Source organism: Orcinus orca, chromosome 4 (assembly GCF_937001465.1).
Source record: "Orcinus orca chromosome 4, mOrcOrc1.1, whole genome shotgun sequence".
NCBI lineage: Eukaryota > Metazoa > Chordata > Mammalia > Artiodactyla > Delphinidae > Orcinus > Orcinus orca.
Genome location: NC_064562.1, coordinates 46,159,899 through 46,179,943, shown reverse-complemented (window position 1 = coordinate 46,179,943; position 20,045 = coordinate 46,159,899). Strand labels below are relative to the sequence as shown.

Here is a 20,045-nt window from a genome sequence, read left to right as displayed (position 1 = left end):
AGTCATTGGCTCTGGGTTACCATTTGGGGAGATGTAAAGAGAGGGCTGTGATCAATAACTTTTAGGAACAGCTACCAGGGCTATCCCAAATATACTATCCTGGCATATTTATAGTGCCATTAGTCTTTACATTATGATTGAACACATTTATTTAATTAGCTGCTAAATTTGGTTTCATTTCAACAGTCCATAGAATAAGGTTTGTAGAACATCTTTGCCTAACATGTAAGTTTCTATAATACTTTCCATAGGTCAACAGACAAAAATAACAAGTTAATGCTTGAAGTATTTATGATTGCAAAATTAGAGTGGGTATTTCTCTTTTCAGGTAAATTACTATAAGTGTAATAGCTGGAAGTCTGTGGGAGAGAAAAAGTGTCTTTGTGGAAGGAAAAAATATTAACAAATTTTAAGCAGGAACATTCTTTTGAGACCTCTGTCCAAAGTATTTTCCTGTTAAATTTGTTGAGCTGTTAGATTAGAGATGCTGGTTTAACTTTTACTTAGGACCCGGTATGGATCCATCATTTTAGGTAACTTGAATGGAAACTACTTCATTTAATTTTTGGTGTGCGTCCTCGATGTAACCGTAGGGTTAACTTGGCCACTGCTGTGCTGCAGCAGCCACTGCTCCTTTAGCTGCTCTTTTTGCTAGAATATGCATGGATGGTGTACTTTCCTTTGCAAAATTAGAATAAGCATAATTAATTCAGTTGCCTTGGGCAAGTGATTTTTATCAGATAGTCTGATACATCAGTTGGAAATACTGTGGTGGTTTAGTCATATAGTACCTTCAATGCTGAGACTGTTTTGTGTTCTTAGGTTGAGTTAGTGATATTTGTGTCAATAGAAAGAGTCACACAAGTAAGAGGAGCAGAGAAATATCCTTACATTTCTATCATGGCTTACTTTTTAAAGGTCGATTTTATATTTACAGTAGAATCAAGGTTAATGGGAATGGTCTTGTGCTGACTCACATGATCATATTAAGTTGGGTAAACAAGGGTGTATTCTAGCTTCTCTGTCTTTTTAAAAAAACTTAATTACTAGGGGGCTTCCCTGGTGGCGCAGTGGTTGAGAGTCCGCCTGCCGATGCAGGGGACACGGGTTCGTGCCCCGGTCCGGGAAGATCCCGCATGCCGCGGAGCGGCTGGGCCCGTGAGCCATGGCCGCTGAGCCTGCGCGTCTGGAGCCTGTGCTCCGCAACGGGAGAGGCCACAACAGTGAGAGGCCCGCGTACCGCAAAAAAACAAAAACAAAAACAAAACTTAATTACTTGATTCACTTTTGGATGAATTAGACACATGTATTCCTTAATCCACTCCTTCTCCTCAGGAGCATATTTCTATAGATGAAATGGTTTTATTGTCATGAAGTAGGAGTTAATAAAACACTAGACTTGAGGTTTAATTATTGTGAGAGAAAATGGCTTTGGATCAACTACTTAGAAATTGAAATTGTCATTTTTGGTAGATATGCTCCAGTGTTTAGCTGGATTAGAACTGATACCTCTACACTCCAGATTACATCATTCAGTAATCTAGGAGTACATTTTGCAATCCATTCTTTTGGAGAGTTTGAAAAGTTACATTATTAAGTGCTTTAACAGTGCCTTATTGAGATTTTTTTCTTTTTTTTTAAATGGCTGATAACCTTCAATATAAAAATATTCAGAGATAAAAATGTAACCATGGTCTACTGTGGGTTTCAGCCTCTTTATACTTTGAATTTAGAACCAAATTAGAGATGGGGCACAGGATCTCATTAGATAAAATGACAAAGCAGATTGCAGAAGGGACTCTGAAGCCAAATGGGCCTATTAATGCATATACAACCCCCAAATATACTCTCACAGAGTCATAGACAATGTTGGAAAACCATGGACTGCTTCCACAGAAGTAGGCCACTTGGCAAAACATGGTTCTGTAGAGAACATACATGTCCTGAGAATAAACTGTTGAAAGAAAGAGCAACAGAGATGGACACGTGTAGGTGCCTATTTCTTTTCTTCTAGTCTAAATTAGACAAATCACTGTCTTTCCCTTGGCGAGGACTGTATTATACTAATAGAGAGAGGTCACTAGCACAGTGGTTTTCAAACCGCTTGACGGTGATCCATGGTAAAAAATACATTTTACATATACATACACATAAAACAAGTTTCTTGAAACATTGCTTATACTTACAGTAATGCACTCTAATGTTTTCTATTCTACTTTACTAAAACAAATGCTAGTCATGACCTTTTAGGCTGATTTTATGTCACATAAATGGTATCAGTACAGTTCGGCAAGCGGAAGTGCCTCCAGAAGATGTATTCCCACATGGAAACATGAGCCAGGGGAGTTAGAGGTCCTTTTGTTTGCTTATAAGATGTTATCAGTTCTACCCACATTGGTAAAAGTCTGTTTAAATTTATCCCCATATCATGTACTGTTGTTACTTTTAAAACATGTAATATCTGTTGGTATCAAGATAAAATATAACTTTGGAGGATGAAATAAACCTTGTAGATTTTTCAGATCTTTTCTGGATTTGAATGAAGTTGAATATGCATTAATAAATATTAGACTTAAATGTTCTGAGTTATTTCTAACAATGGTGATACAATAGTAAAATATCAATTTTGTAAGTGATATCTGTTAGCCTTTTTAAATAAATAAAATCAAGTGATATGCAGAATATAATAAAACCGAGTCCAGAATCTCCCAAATAAATTTTTGTATGTGCTTAGTGTCACTTGCCAAACAACCGTGTTTTTAGCAAATAAATTTATCATGCTGTTGGAGATGTATTACACATTGTTTGTTCAAATATTACTTAAGTTTGAAAGGTAGATTTAATTCATTTTGATTTATAATTTTAATTTAGCTGTTTATATACCTTGATATCTCTGTACATAATTTTGTTAGTACATTTTAGAATATTATCTAATTAACGCTGTAAATTTTACATTGCAGATAGGTTTAAAAATTATTTGAATAAGATGAGAACTTAGAGTTAATCAATGAAGCAGCGTTAGAATATGAAGACTGCTTTAACAAAATATGGATTTTTTACATATGTAATTGAGTATAAATGTCAGCCTTCTTGTGAAATTGTAAATTAACAAGTAGTTCAAGAAATTGACAAGTGGTAGTGGTCATTTTGGTTAGAAAAAAGGTCAGGCCTTCCAAGCAATGCTGTAGGGTTGGTGTGAAATCTGTTCATAATAGAACCACGAAATTATGCTTGTACTTCTGAACATGATGTGGATAGCATGTTGCAATACAGAACTATGATGAATATTGCTATCATCAGCGTGGGAAGAAAGCATGTTTTAGGAAAATTATAGTGCCAACCCTCTACTACTTTGTTAAACAGACTATAATGCATACAAATTCAGTCTTCTCTTAAATGATTTAGCAGCATTTAAAAATTAGTAGAGGTATTTTAGATAATAGTGAAAATAAGGACCCCTACTACAGCCCTGGAACTTTTTTGGATAATTCCCCAGTGTTCACTAAACTTACTTTTTCTTTTGCGTTAGGGTCCCAGAAAAATACTCATATTTGTCGTTCATACTTTCAGTACAGAACTGTTCTAGGACTGGTTTGTCTTTAGTTTGGGATATTGTATAAAATAGCAATTCTAATGTTTTCTATATACGTTAACAAAGTTTGGTGGAATCATCACTGCTCTTAGAATGGAAATATATATATATTTATTTTATCCTTTTAATGTACCCCTAATTGCTTCCGTTTTCAATGAAACGTCTTAACATTTTGATCTATTCTTGCAGGGTTCATGCTTGAACCAGATCCAGAACGTAGACCCGATATATTTCAAGTGTCATATTTTGCATTTAAATTTGCCAAAAAGGATTGTCCAGTCTCCAACATCAATGTAAGTAGTTTTGCAAGTAAATATGAATTTAAAATCCATTTTATCTGTACGGATATATATACTTTCAGAGTTACTTGTTTCAAGACAAGTGGTCTCATGGTATGTTTGTGATTAGTATTTTTGATACAAAGCTACAGTTGCCAAACTATGTACTGTGGTGCTCTGGGGAGCTACAGTGGATTGAGGGCACTGCAGGATGTTTTGCATATTTGAGGGAAACACAGTGACCTCTGTCTGATACAGCACAAACTACTATTATTAAGTTGTTTGGGCCTAACTGTTGAAAAAACAGGACTGTTAGATTTTTGGGGAGCAGGGTGGGGCCGGGTGTCATGAAAAATTACTGAGACACTAAGCACCCTAAAGTTTGGTTACCTTTGGCATAAAGAGCATAGGCATTGTAAATGCAGAGAACTGGGTTCAATTCTGTCTTTATCAGTGACTGATTTTGTATATTTTGGGGAGTTACTTAATAGTTTGTTACTTTTTCTGTAAAACAGGGATAGTAATTATGAGGATTAGAAATAATAAATGTAAAACCCAGTGTCTAGTGCAGGGAAGCTGAGTTGGTAATAGCTATTACCATGCAAAGGCTTTGAATTGTATCTGGTGTCTGCATACTTAACTACATCAGATTAACGGTATATGGCGAGTCTGCTAATTTTAATAAAAGTCTAGAATCATCAGTGATTTTTAAGCTGTTCTCAACATTGTGAAGATCATTCTGGCCTGACTTGTTTTATAGGTTTCCTTTGTGTATAACTTAATCCACCCCACTGAGAAAAAAGAAGGAATTTGGTACCTTTTCCTTTTTGTTTTTTGAAGTTCTTACTATGTCAATATAATATATTCTTGGTTGAAGCTGAAAGTCATTACTAACATTCTTGTAATGAAAGTAGCTTTATTTGACATTTGCCTGGATTTTTAGCTTTTCACTCAGCAAACATTTATTGAGTACTTACTATAAGCCAAACATTATAGAGGATAAACAAATGAGTGAAGCCTCTCCTCTTGTTTTCTAGACTTGACAAGCAGTGTCATGAAAATTACCTGCAGTATGTAAAACAACACGGTATTCATGTGCTTGGTGTTTTGCTTCTTCTTCCAAAGAGTGTGAAATAGTCATTGATTTACAAGTGTAATATAATCCTTTATACCCAAGATTTACCCATTTGTAAAGTGGATATAATGATGTTGTTCTGTTTATTTTCCAAGGGTTTCTGTGGAACACAAATATGAAAGTGACATTTGTTTAACATGCACTGATATTTGCAAATATATGTGAACAATTTTGTGGAACACAAATATGAAAATGACATTTGTATAACATGCACTGATATTTGCAAATATATGTGAACAATTTATAGATATCTGAGGTGAAGAGATTGTCTCACAGACAATACTTTTAAAATTTAAGAGTGTATCTGTAGTGTTTAAGTAAAGCTTTCTGCAATTGAAATAAAAACTAAAATGAAAAGTTTTATTTTTTCTTCCAAGAATTCTCCTATTCCTTCAGCTCTTCCTGAACCGATGACTGCTAGTGAAGCAGCTTCTAGGAAAAGCCAAATAAAAGCCAGGTAGGCAAAACTATGCTGTAATTTGAAAAGGCATTTAAGAAAAAAGAGGACAGTTCTTGTTTTTAATCCTAGCAAGTGTCATTCATTAAATATCATCTTCACCCACAAAAAGTGTCGTATTCCTTATTGCAAGTACAGAATAAGCTTTCTTATATAACAGGGTTTGACAGCAGTTGCACTTGAACTGCTACCTCTCAGCAATCACGAAGTGATTGTGTAACTGCTGATGTTACACTGGGTCCTTTTACAGGGGGAAGTTGTCATTTCGTCACATGGCAACTAATTTATGAGATTTTATGTTTTACTTAATAGCTAGTATGATTTTGTTTAATTTACTGAAAGAAAAAATAGCTATGTATATTTTATAATGAGTGGTTATAATGGTAATACTTTTAAGACTGATAAAGAAATATAATGTTTTAAATAATTTTTTTTTTTTTTTTTGCGGTACGCGGGCCTCTCACTGCTGTGGCCTCTCCCGTTGCGGAGCACAGGCTCCGGACGCGCAGGCCCAGCGGCTATGGCTCACGGGCCCACCCAGCCGCTCCGCGGCATGTGGGATCTTCCTGGACCGGGGCACGAACCCGTGTCCCCTGCATCGGCAGGCGGACTCTCAACCACTGCGCCACCAGGGAAGCCCTTAAATAATTTTTATAGTTCTTTACTACATTAATGTTTGATACGAATTACATAGGTTAAGACCTAAATCTGACTAATGATGGAATTAATGACTGATTTTTTTAATTTTTCTCGTGCTTTCTTTTTTGAGTTTAAAAGTTAATAAGCAGGACTGTATTTTACATTATCAGACAGGTGTAATATTACATTTGGGGAGATTTCTTGGCCACAGTTTTTTGTATTGTATTTTACTTATGCAAAGTATTTTATTTGACATAAAATACATAAAAAATATTTGTCACGCACTTGTTACATTCAAGATACAGATACTGAGACCACAAAGAAAAAGCAGCAGTGTTTATTTCCGAGGAGCTCTGATCCAAATGAAGATAGACGGGTGAACAGTCACACCTTGATAGATATCAGGCAGCTCTGAGGGTGGAGGAAGGGAAAGAAGACAGGAGCACAGGAAGAATCCGGTGGGAGTTGCTGGACTCTTTTCTTGAAGGATGAATAGTCTAGTCACTTGGAATGATGGGCAGTGAAACCATAGCAGGCAAACATTGCCGATGAGGACAGCCTTTGTGAAACTACAAGGCTGGGGCATAATAAGGGCACATGTACAGGAGTGGTGGGAAATGAAGATGAGGAGGGGGTAGGTAAATATCAGTCATGAGCAACTTTATATGTCATGCTGAGAAATTTGGATTTTGGCCTTTAGACCGGTGAGTTTTCAACTTTGCAGTCAGTTCTACTATTTGGAACTTGGTTGTCAGGTGCGTTATAAATAATCTGTTATTTGTAAATTATTGAAATATCACTTGAGAATGACTTAGTTTTTTTAAAAAAATATGGCATCACTCTAAAAACATTATCTTCATTCACTTAAATTTAAAATACTCTTTTGAGTAAGAGACGAAGGAGTAATGTGATGTCTAACTTGCAGGAATCCAGCATGACTGACTGTCTTACCCATGACATAGCTGTAGTTAGCAACTGCTGTTATAGTTGAGTGGTCATTATGAATTATTGTAGGACTTGTCAGTTGAATTTTATTGTTACTTATATTTTAAAATAATTATTTTGTTAATGATTAAATCTTTAAGAAAGTAGATACAAATTTTTTAAAAAGCATGAGTCAGCTGAACAGTAATGCTTTGCATATCTTTTCACCATGACACGTTACAGCTATACAATTATAAGGAAATGAAATAGTTAATGAAATAGTTAACTAAAATTCACAGTGCTAGTCATAGTATGTTAAATCTATACATTATGTATATTAAAAAAATAGGGTTCATTGGTGCTTATTGGTCAATAATATAAGTTTATTTTTTATTGATAGTATCAGTAAAGAAGTTGAAAAATTCTAAATGTTAAAAAGTTGTAAATCATTTTTTTTTTTCCATGTAAAAGGCATATTTCCAGAGAGGGGAGGAGGGGGAATCTTTAAATAGCCAGTATCATTATTTACATGTTTTAAAGCTTTTATGGATATTATCTGCCTGCCCTGCCTTCAGTCAGTGGCACTTTTTGTTTCACTTCTTAAAACCCCCCATCCACCTCCCCAAAATTTGCATCTGCTCTTGGGACTGTTACACATGTGAAACTTATATGATTTATATCTTAAAGATGGAAGGGTTGAGAATCACTGCCCTGGCAGATGGAAACACTGAGGGATTTTAAGAGAAGAGAGTGTATTTTAGGAAGATTGTTCAGGCTAGTCAGCAGAAAAGAAAAGAAAGGAAGCAAAAAACCAGCTCTTTGTCTGCTACAATAGTGCAAAGGAAGCTGCAGTAGCAGTGTTGATGTCAGTAATTACTCGTTCTTTCATTTTAGTTAAGTTTGTATTTTCACTTTGCTGAATCTGTCCAGGCATTCTCCTCCCATTTCTTCATAGACCGCTTACTTTCTTTTACTGTCTGACGAAATCACATTTATGTTTAACCTCCAGTTCTCACCTGCGCCTTCTCTAGCCAAGTTAGGTTAAAGGTAAAATTACTCCTCCATGAAACTCTTGACAGTGTTAGCTTAGCGCTGGTTACTTTTTCTGTCTTATATTTTATTATATTTTCATGAACATGTGCCATATTTTCCTAGGTAGGCTGTAAATTCTTTGAAGACTGAGCCCTATTAGCTGGATATCAGTAATTGTATAATAGATATTGGTACATTAGTGAAATAAGTTAGGAAACACTAGACTAAACAAAGTCTGCAGAACTTTTAATATGCTTTTTAGAGGTTTGCCCTGCTCGTGTGTTGTGAATCCTTTATGGAGCTATTTAGAACAGGAACAAGGCAGGGTGAGGTCTGGCCTATATACTACCCACTTAATGAAGAATGGGTAGGCAAATAGAAAGATTGTATACAATATTTCCCCCAAATTACTTAAGTTTAGGGAGTACAGCATTGGTTTTAGTGCCATATCCATAATTTGAACTCAATAAATAATTAGATTAAATGAGATATAATTGGTTACATGTATACATGATCTTTTTATAGCCTTTTAGTTCTATTTTCGTATGACTTGTACCATCCCCATCCCGTGTAAAACATAAATGTTATTTTTAGAAAACAGCACACATACAGTGCATTTCTATGATTTTCCAAAATCTTTTGATTCAATTTCACATCCTTTCTTTCTGAGAAAGATAGTTGTTGAGAGGGCTCCCTCTTGTGGTATCTCCAGATAGAGGAAAGAACTGTAGAGTCCTGTGCAGTTATGATAGACTGGACTTCCTCTAAATGCCGCAGATGTGTACTTGATAAATCATAAGTATGCAAAACTTTTAAGCGTCAGATCATTTTGAAAATGTGCTAAGGGAACTTGATAAAGAGATTTTATTGCAATCCTTTTGAAAAGTGAGCATAGACCCTATTAAGAAGTATTCGAGTTTTTTGTTCTGAATTTATAGAAAGCAGAGTTGATAAATACGTAAGTTAAAGATTTTTCCTGGCTATTTTTGAAAGAGAAAAGCAAATGTCTGTGTCTTCTTGAATTATATTTAGTGTCTCTTGCTTTCGAAACTGCTTTCCACTTGACCACTCACATTTGTGGCCTAAACTAAGTCCTAGTGGGAAAACCTTTATATAATTTCCATTCAGTGTTTTAAGTAAAGCAAAGTTAAAGATTTAAGATGCTGAATGTGAGCTGATAGCTCCACCAGTTAAAAGTTTTGGCTTCTTATGTTTTGCATGCCTTAGGCCCTATTCTTTTTTTTTTTCTTAAGCCAAGAGTCCAAGCTAAAGGAGCCTGTTGTTTGTTGTTTCTTATTTTTGTTTCTCTGACTGGTTTAGAGAGTTGGCTCTGTTTTGTCCAAAACCTTATTGAGAAGACTTCTGTTTGCTTCCTTTATTTTATCTCCTTAAGAGCAATTCTATACTCTTTTTTTGCCAGCTCCGGTGGCAGACTATAAGTGGTAGCAATCTGGCTTGAGGAAATTGGTTAGGTTTATTTTATTTACTTCCTTATCTTCATTAAACATTTAGTACTTGAAAATGAGACTTAGGAAGAAGCCAAGAGGACGAACATGACCATCAGTAATAATAAATATGCATCTGTTGAAATAGATCCTTTATAGAACAAATAGTAAGTTAGAAATGATCCCAGTATTTGGAATGACATGTGTTCTTCTGTTGTAGAATAACAGATACCATTGGACCAACAGAAACCTCAATTGCACCAAGACAGAGACCAAAGGCGAATTCTACTACTGCCACTCCTAGTGTGCTGACCATTCAAAGTTCAGCAATACCTGTTAAAGTCCCAGCTCCTGGTGAATTCAGTAACCACAGACCAAAAGGTGATACAGCTCTGCCAACCTCGTCCCCTTTTTAGTTAATTTACATAAACCTTTTATGGCTCGATTTCCTAGAAATGTAAATTATTGGCAGACTTACTGTTGTGAAGCAGATATGTCACATAGTGCTTTAAGAAACATAAAGCTACTAATGTCTAATAAACCCACCTAATTGTTTTCCTAATGTTGTCAGCAAAAGTAAGGTACGGGTAGTATAAAAGTATGGTATGAAAAGCTCACAACCTGCTTATCTCTAGAGTCATCGACTAGTAGGGTTCGAGGTTGATACTAAAGTTCAAGAGTATAGAAAATTCTATATTGTACTGGAAAGGAGGAATTTGAAACTCTAGGCTTACAAAGCTTTAATGTTAAAGTGTTTTCAACTAGTATGTTTTAAATTAGGATACTCTAATGGTTAAAAGCCTACATGTTGAGTCTTAAGAACCTGGATTTGAGTCCTATTTCTCCTATTTTTTAGTAATATGTGTTATGAAAATACTAGTACCTATCTTATGGGACTGTTGTGAAGACTAAATGACTGCATACTATAATGCCTGCCACATAATATGTCCTTAAGAAATGTTCACTATTAACTACTGTTACTACTATTAGGTAAAGTATATGCTCAAGGAAGACATTTATGTTATCTGATGTAACATAAGCCTGTGGTGATCAGGCATACCCGATGGAGGAATAGGGAAAGGGAAAAGGGAACAAAAGGGGAATTTGAAGTCTTTTATGTCCAGTTCCCATTTTACCATTTCTTAGACTCACTGTTCTCTTCTGTAAAATGGGAAAACAGCCATTCTGCCTATTATAAAGAGTAAATAACAAGGTGTATGGTATCTAGGAAAATTCTGTTTCATGGTAAGCATTCAGTGTTTGGGTTGGAGATGCTATTCGGTTTTATTTTATTTTTTGCGGTACACGGGCCTCTCACTGTTGTGGCCTCTCCCGTTGCGGAGCACAGGCTCCGGACGCGCAGGCTCAGCGGCCATGGCTCACGGGCCCAGCCGCTCTGCGGCATGTGGGATCTTCCCGGACCGGGGCACGAACCCGCGTCCCCTGCATCGGCAGGCGGACTCTCAACCACTGCGCCACCAGGGAAGCCCTGTACATCTCTTAACATTGCTTTTCTCATTAAATCTTATATAAAAAGTACGGAATCTAAAAAAAAAAAAGTCATGAAGAACCTAGGGGTAAGACAGGAATAAAGACACAGACCTACTAGAGAATGGACTTGAGGGTATGGGGAGGGCGAAGGGTAAGCTGTGACAAAGTGAGAGAGTGGCATGGACATATATACACTACCAAACGTAAAATAGATAGCTAGTGGGAAGCAGCCGCATAGCACAGGGAGATCAGCTCAGTGCTTTGTGACCACCTAGAGGGGTGGGATAGGGAGGGTGGGAGGGAGGGAGACGCAAGAGGAAGGAGATATGGGGATACATGTATATGTAGAGCTGATTCACTTTGTTATAAAGCAGGAACTAACATACCATTGTAAAGCAATTATACTCCAATAAAGATGTTAAAAAAAAAAGTAACACATGAATAAAATTTTAAAATATATTCATACAATACAATAGCATTCAGAACAATGTAGAAGTCCCCATTCTTTTTCTTTCCAGAGTAAACTAGCAGCAGTTAGGTATACACCCTCCTAGTCCTTTTTTATGTTCTTGCATGCATATACACAGATATAAATAATTCACGTTGGGTTAAACACAAATGGATTCGTACTATACATAGTTCTCTACAACTTGATTTTTTTTTAAACCTAATATACTTTGGAGAGCTTTGCATATCAGTGCATATAGATCTACCATGTAGTTTTTAATAGGTATGTGATATTCCATCATATGAATGTACGATAGTTTATAAAACTTTTTTGGTTATTTCCAATATTTGCTATTATTAATAGCGTTGTGGTAAACATCTATATAATGAACACTTGATTTCCATGTCAGCATTCTTCTGAGGAAGCTATTAAAGTACACTCATTTAAAATTATTCAGATACTGCCAAATTACCATCCAAAGAAGACTTCAGAAATTTATGCTACAGCACCAACGAGGTGTGAGTGTCCTTTCACCTTGTCTTTACCAACACTTGATAGTATTGGTTTTTTAAAAATGTTTCCCTATTGACAGGTGAAACATTTTTGATTTTATTTTAATATTCCTGATTAACGGTACTGTTTCACGTTTACTGACCATTTGTTTTCTTCTGTGAATTGTCTTTTGCAATTTTCCATGAGATTGTTTGTTTTTTATTTACTTTTTATTGCTCTGAAGATTTTATCTTTATGTATTCTGAATATTCTTTGCCAAATATATTGTAAATATTTTCTTCCAGTTTATCATTTGTCTTTAACTCAGGAACTTACTGAACTTCTCTGAGCCTTCATTTCATCATTTGCAAAATGGGGAATAATAGTATGAGGATTTAATGATGTACTCGGAAGCATGGTTTTCATGTAGGATTGTAGTGTTGTTTTTTGGGAGTTCTCCGGTGCTCTGTGGGCTTGGCTTGAGAAACAAGGAGCTCTATTCAGCTTGATAACACTAAAGAGAAGTCACAGTTTGTGAGGTGAGAGGTGAGTTCCATGAGTTATTGCATGATGCTCATTGGCTTGTGATTGCGCTTCACCTGCAGCTGAAAGTGTTCTCCAGTTAGACATCAGGGCCTTAAAAGATGAATGTATAGCTCAGGAGCTGAACTTTTTAATACTCTTCCAACTGGAAATAAATACACTTAAAAGGCTAATCGTGGTTATGTCTGTGTGGCGGAATTATGGTTTTAATTTTCTTCCTGTACTTTTATAAACATTTTCAAGAATAATTAAAATGAACATGCCATTTTTTTGTAATTGGAAGAATTAGAAATAGTTATAAAACGATTTTCGTAGAGGTGTTGAATTTAAGGCCTGTGGAGTGTTTTTTTTTTTTTTAACATTTTTATTGGAGTATAATTGCTTTACAATGGTATGTTAGTTTCTGCTTTATAACAAAGTGAATCAGTTATACATATACATATATCCCCATATCTCCTCCCTCTTGCATCTCCCTCCCTCCCACCCTCCCTATCCCACCCCTCTAGGTGGTCACAAAGCACCGAGCTGATCTCCCTGTGCTATGCAGCTGCTTCCCACTAGCCATCTATTTCACATTTGGTAGTGTATATATGTCCGTATATACACTACCACTCTCTCACTTTGTCCCAGCTTACCCTTCCCCCTCCCCGTATCCTCAAGTCCATTCTCTAGTAGGTCTGCGTCTTTATTCCCATCTTGCCCCTAGGTTCTTCATGACCATTTTTTTTTTTTTTTAGATTCCATATGTATGTGTTAGCATATGGTATTTTTTTTTCTCTTTCTGACTTACTTCACTCTGTATGACAGACTCTAGGTCCATCCACCTCACTACAAATAACTCAATTTCGTGTCTTTTTATGGCTGAGTAATATTCCATTGTAGAGATGTGCCACATCTTCTTTCTCCATTCATCTGTCGATGGACACTTAGGTTGCTTCCATGTCCTGGCTATTGTAAATAGAGCTGCAGTGAACATTGTGGTACATGACTCTTTTTGAATTATAGTTTTTTCAGGGTATATGCCCAGTAGTGGGATTGCTGGGTCATATGGTAGTTCTATTTTTAGTTTTTTAAGGAACCTCCATACTGTTCTCCACAGTGGCTGTATCAATTTACATTCCCACCAACAGTGTATGAAGGTTCCCTTTTCTCCACACCCTCTCCAGCATTTATTGTTTGTAGATCTGATGATGGCCATTCTGACTGGTGTGAGGTGATATCTCATATTGTAGTTTTGATTTGCATTTCTCTAATGATTAATGATGTTGAGCATTCTTTCATGTGTTTATTGGCAATCTGTATATCTTCTTTGGAGAAATGTCTATTTAGGTCTTCTGCCTGTTTTTGGATTGGATTTTTCGTTTTTTTGATATTGAGCTGCATGAGCTGCTTGTAAATTTTGGAGATTAATCCTTTGTCAGTTGCTTCATTTGCAAATATTTTCTCCCATTCTGAGGGTTGTCTTTTCTTCTTGTTTATGGTTTCCTTTGCTGTGCAAAAGTTTTTAAGTTTCATTAGGTCCATTTGTTTTTTTTTGTTTTTATTTCCATTTCTCTAGGAGATGGGTCAGAAAGGATTGTGCTGTGATTTATGTCATAGAGTGTTCTGCCTATGTTTTCCTCTAAGAGTTTGATAGTGTCTGGCCTTCCATTTAGGCCTGTGATCCATTCTGAGTTTCTTTTTGTGCATGGTGTTAGGGCGTGTTCTCATTTCATTCTTTTACATGTAGCTGTCCAGTTTTCCCAGCACCACTTGTTGAAGAGGCTGTCTTTTCTGCACTGTATATTCTTAAGGCCTGTGGAGGTTTGAAGACATTAACATTGATGAAAAAGAATCCTTCTCTCTCTCTTCTTGCACTCTCCGTCCTTTTCTCCCCTTAGGGTTAAAGAGTCATGTTTGAATTTATGGTAACTTGTTGGAAGAGAATATAGAAATTATAGTATATGGAATTTCCTCTTTTTGAAGTTGTCTGTCTCATCCTTTTTCGGTTATTTCAAAAGTTTATTCATAGGATTTTCCTATGGTAAAATTTATAAAGCTTATAAAAAAAATGCCTGTTTAGGAGACAGTGTTAGTAGATTCACTACAGCAGCATTTATTGAACATCTGTTATGTAAAAAGTTCTTTGGGGCACTAAAAGAAATAATAAATAAGTCTTCACCCCATCCTTCAGTTAGGAAATAACCATGTAAACAATTAATATGTGCAAGGCAAAAAGAAACTTTATAAACTGAGTGGAAGCACTAAAGGAAGGAAGAAGGAAGAGAGATTTGAGATAAACTTTAAAGGTAAGAAGAGTTGCAGTGGGTGGAAAGTGGCATTTTAGACAGAGAATCATGTCAGCAAAGATGCAGACTCGTGATGGTGCATGATACAGTTGAGAAATGTGGAGCATTTCAAATTGGCATGGTTGGTGTGTTCATGGAGAGATGAAGTGTGAAAGATTAAGTGTTTCTGAGATGTTGACTTGTTCACGAGTGGTAACTGACAAAATTAACTTTCATGGGTACTTTTATTATAGTAAATAATCCCTTTAGACTATACGCACATGGAAGTTTCTATAAGATGAGGATATGAATGCCTTGGTTAATGATTATTGGAATGCGTGTTTTGAAATGCAGCCATTTTATTGAAGTCATGAGTATGTTAATGTAAGTTTTCGGAAACCTCTTATAGGAGCGCTGAGACCTGGAAATGGCCCTGAGATTTTACTGGGTCAGGGGCCCACTCAGCAGCCTCCACAGCAGCATCGAGTACTTCAGCAGTTACAGCAGGGAGACTGGAGATTGCAGCAGCTTCATCTGCAGCATCGTCATCCTCAGCAGCAGCAGCAGCTACTTCAGGATGCTTATATGCAGCAGGTGATTCTTTTCGTTACTTGAGATACAGAAGTACTGTTGTGGAATTCATGCCGCTCTTGAATAGCAGTGAATTCCCTTTTGTATCATGGGTACTTTGAACTGTAGATTGGAGTAAACATTTTGCTCAGTTTCCTGATTATTAAAAGAATATGTAGTTTGGACTTCTGTAGTGGTGCAGTGGTTAAAAGTCAGCCTGCCAATGCAGGGGACACGGGTTCGAGTCCTGGTCCGGGAAGATCTCACATGCCAGGGAGCAACTAAGCCCGTGTGCCATAACTACTGAGCCCACATGCCACAGCTACTGAAGCCTGCATGCCTAGAGCTTACGCTCCACAACAAGAGAAGCCACTGCAGTGAGAAGCCTGAGCACCACAACGAAGAGCAGCCCCCACTCGACGCAGCTAGAGAAAGCCTTCTCACAGCAGTGAAGACCCAACGCAGCCAAAAATAAATAAATAAAAAATTTAAAAAAAAGAATATATATTTTATTTGCATTCTGTGAGATACTCAAGAATACTCCTGTTGTAATAGGTTGTATCGTGGCTTTTTGAAGCAAACGATGTTCACCCAGTCATTTGGCATTGCAAATAAGTACTGCAATTTATGATGAATATTATCTTTTTCAGGTTACATTTTGAGTTCATATATATAGCCTAATAATGTTATTGTTGGAAAGGTGATATTAAGACTTTCAGAAGTAATATTGTCTTGGGTTTTTGTTATTTTTTCTTTTTTTGCCTTTGTTGGGTGTGTGTGTGTGTGTGTGTGTGTGTAGGGTTGGCATTTACAGTTGGAAGGGACATAGAAAAATATGACCTGAAGTTCTAGTCTGTCCTTTGCCTCATCAGAACCTGCGCATCTCTAGTTAGCACTAAACTATTTTAAATTTAATGACTGTCATCATCATCCTTCCATCATTTTCTGAACTATTTTTGAGCCAGTTTATATGTATGCTACTTCTCATGGGTGTACCCCGTCCTCTGGTCTTGACTGATAGACCCAGAGTGGAGGATAGTTAAATAGGGGTGCCATTGGATGGCCAGAAGATATCATTGAAGGGGAGACAGAGGATCTTGGGAATTTACTGTAATGGTTCCTGGACACAAGTCACTTCAGGGGTCTTCATTAGCTGGTAAACGTGTTTAGGTTTAGGTTTCTTCCAGACATCCTTAAACTGTGCTGGAGATGGTTTTAGTTGAATCTGTTATGTTTCATTGATAATTTTGAAACCAATTCCAATAAGCTGATTTAAGTTATAGTCACTTACTGACTATAGGTATCTTACATTAGTGTTTGGACTATTGAGTACCCAGGTCATTGTTATGGTAAGATCAATACCTAAAAAAAAAGGTTCTCGCACAAAAAAGGCATGAGTAATACTGATGAGTTTGTTTTTCCAATTGTAGTATCAACATGCAGTGCAACAGCAACAGATACTTCAACAACAGTTTTTAATGCATTCAGTATATCAGCCGCAACCTTCTGCATCACAGTATCCTACAATGGTAAGCGTTATGTAATTTCTAGAGATTTCTCTCTGAGTATACATTCCAGTGTTGGAATTCACAGTACGAATTGTATTATTCAGAATTTAATAATTCAGAATCAACTCGTTAGTTTATTAACATGTCTTTTATGAAAGCCAGATATGTATTCTCAAGCAGCTTTACATTGGGCTGAACGTGGATCTGGCACATCTTATCTGATAGTATAAGGAGATGATTGGTTACCCAGGATCTCTTGTCATATGTCTCTCTCATTTGGCAAATGTCTGTTGAAGAAAAGAAAAGAAAAGAAACCCAAAGGAAAGTTGCATTTGCTTCAGAGAATAGTTTGACCTGTTTTTACAGCAACTGCTATACCAAGTGACTTTAAACTACCATATCATTTTTTATTAAACTATTTAAAGGAGAATTTTTGAATCCTGCCAGGTGACGCTAACTTTCCAGTTCCTTTTTTTTTTAATTGAGGTATAATTGACATAAGATTATATTCGTTTACCTGAAACTGTCTACCTGAGATAACGTAATATTTCGATATTTGGATATATTACAAAATGATCACCACAGTAAGTCCAGTTAAACAACTTCTTAAATAGATTTATTTCTGTTTTGGTTTTTTGGCCGCCAGGCATGTGGGATCTTAGTTCCCCCAGGGATCGAACCCGCTCTCCCTGCCCTGGAAGGCAAAGTCTTAACCACTGGACCACCAGGGGAGTCCTTTAGATTTATTTCACCTTGTAGTTTTCTAGTAGCGAGCCGCTCCTTCAGATAAAAATTGTTTTTCATGTTTCTGATTTTGTTGCCAGTGTGAAAAGGAAAGAGCATAGTAAATAGGGGCAATGCTAACAGTGCTTTAGTGACCTTGAGCATTGTTTTGTATAACGGCATTTTTTGTTTCAGATGCAGCAGTATCAGCAGGCTTTCTTGCAGCAGCAAATGCTAGCTCAACATCAGCAGTCTCAACAACAGGCATCACCAGAATATCTCACTTCCCCTCAAGAGTTCTCACCAGCCTTAGTGTCCTACACTTCATCACTTCCAGCTCAGGTTGGAACCATAATGGACTCCTCTTATAGTGCCAATAGGCAAGTATTTTTCCATTGAATACAAAGGAAATTATTGTGGCAGTGGGTGTTATCATGGAGTAGAGTCACTAAGTGGCTCCTGAATTAATTTAGAGCCCATCTTAGAGTTCCCTTTGTTCTCTTACTAGTCCTCTCTCCTGACCCCTTTGCATCTCCATCCTTCTTTCCATTTCCATCAGTTAATTCTGCTAACGGCTATTTGCAAATAAGGCTTAGCAACATCCAGCAGCATTTAAGGCTAAGAAAATTATTAGCTTATATGTTAAGACATTCTTTGTTTGACAAACTTAGTAGTTTAAAACGATGATAAACATTTATTATCTCACACACTTTCTTTGGATCAGGAATTTAGGAGTAGCTTACCTGTATGGTTATGACCAGGGAAGGGTCTCTCATGAGGTTACAGTTAAGATGTTGGCTGGGGCTGCAGTCCACTGAAGGCTTGCCTGGTACTGGTGGATCTGTTTGTAAGGTCACTCACATGGCTTTGGGCAGGAGGCCTCAGTTTTTTGTCACATGGATCTCTCTAAAAGGCTGCTTGAGTATTCTCTTTGGCAAAATCAAAGACTGTTTTGAACAAGGAATTGTTTATTCTGGTTTCTTTCAGAACACGTGGTCCAAAAGAGAGGGCAAGGAGGAACCTTTGATGCCTTTTATGATCTAGTCTCAGAAGTCACACGTTGGCACTTCCACCATATTCCATTTGTTATCTGAGTCACTAGATCTAGCCCACATTCAAGGGCAGGGGAATTTGGTTCCACCCTTTGAAGGGAGGAGTGTAAAAGAACTTGCAGACGTATTTTAACACGTGTTTGAAGTGTAGGTTAAGGTGACACCCTCCCTTGAGTTACAGTCTACGAAGAAGAATCCATAAATTCATTCCAGGAACAGGAGGAAGATGATTCAGATCGGGAATTCTAAAGTTGTAAAAGGATCATTGACAGGCAGGAGGGGCATGCCCATTTCTCTTTGAGTTTTAACCTCTCTTATCTGTGTTTCTAGAACTTGGAAAGTCCTTGAAGGTAGTTTTGGAATTAGAGATGGGATTCCTTCATACGGAGGCAGTTGATGCATTCCTAGAGTGGGTTCTAAACTGAATTACATTTATTATTAAGATACCTAAGTTATATTTACTAGAAAGACTATCTACTAGTTGGCCAATTCTAGCTTTCAGTGAGTGTTCAAACGTTCCATTCTTGGCTCAACTATACTGAAGGGGCTTGGGCTAGGGGATTAAATGGGCAACTTTTGCCCTTTCTTCCCTTTCAAGATCTGTGTGGTGGCAATGGAAGTGAGCTCCCAAGGGGAAGGTGAATTTAAGGGGATGAGTCAAGGCTTGCAAAATTGAGATACTTCTTTAGAAGCACATAGAGATTCTCCCTCCATTACCGGTGTTAGAAGGTCTGGATCTGAATTGTTAAATGAACTTGACAACTTTGTTATACTGCCTTGTGCCTATGCTGTATTTCCAGGCTGGGTTGAGGGAGAGGTACCCAGGTATTCTTAGGTTAAGAAGGCTTTAAACGCTCATCTTCTATTAAAAGCCAAGAGGCCTATTGGATAAATTTCATAGAACCAGTAGTCCTAGGCTCCAGACTATAGATTTTTTTTTTGTTGTTTGTTTGTTTGTTTTTGCGGTATGCGGGCCTCTCACTGTTGTGGCCTCTCCCGTTGCGGAGCACAGGCTCCGGACGCGCAGGCTCAGCGGCCATGGCTCACGGGCCCAGCCGCTCTGCGGCATGTGGGATCTTCCCGGACCGGGGCACGAACCCGTGTCCCCTGCATCCGCAGGCGGACTCTCAACCACTGCGCCACCAGGGAAGCCCCAGACTATAGATATTTTAAACACCACGAATAATTTATTATATAGAAAATAACCCTCCTCTAGTTTTAGGCAATTCATAAAGCAATTCTAGCAGCTCACCTTTTGTTGGTAGCTATGTAGAGAATGTCTTTGTCAAAAGGAAAATTATTGTGATGTCTCTCAGCATAACCAGGACATAAAATCACCTTATTCAGTAGTGATTTTAGAGTGATACTGTTTGATATGGGAACTGATTTTCACTTTAAGGTTTATTCACTATGATAAATAATAGTTAATATTTAATGAGTGCTTATTTA

General features: G+C 37.1%; 1 protein-coding gene across 4 annotated transcripts in view; it reads left to right on the top strand.

Moving 5' to 3' along the window:
• Nucleotides 1–20,045, top strand: part of BMP2K (BMP2 inducible kinase) — a 125,148-nt gene that overhangs the window by 78,798 nt on the left and 26,305 nt on the right. For all 4 annotated transcript variants that reach the window (XM_004280166.4, XM_033406448.2, XM_049709358.1 and 1 more), the window contains 6 exons: nucleotides 3,782–3,885; nucleotides 5,383–5,462; nucleotides 9,723–9,883; nucleotides 15,153–15,337; nucleotides 16,744–16,842; nucleotides 17,740–17,924. In XM_004280166.4, coding sequence (XP_004280214.1) covers nucleotides 3,782–3,885; nucleotides 5,383–5,462; nucleotides 9,723–9,883; nucleotides 15,153–15,337; nucleotides 16,744–16,842; nucleotides 17,740–17,924 — 814 coding nt within the window. The remainder of the gene's footprint in view (nucleotides 1–3,781; nucleotides 3,886–5,382; nucleotides 5,463–9,722; nucleotides 9,884–15,152; nucleotides 15,338–16,743; nucleotides 16,843–17,739; nucleotides 17,925–20,045) is intronic.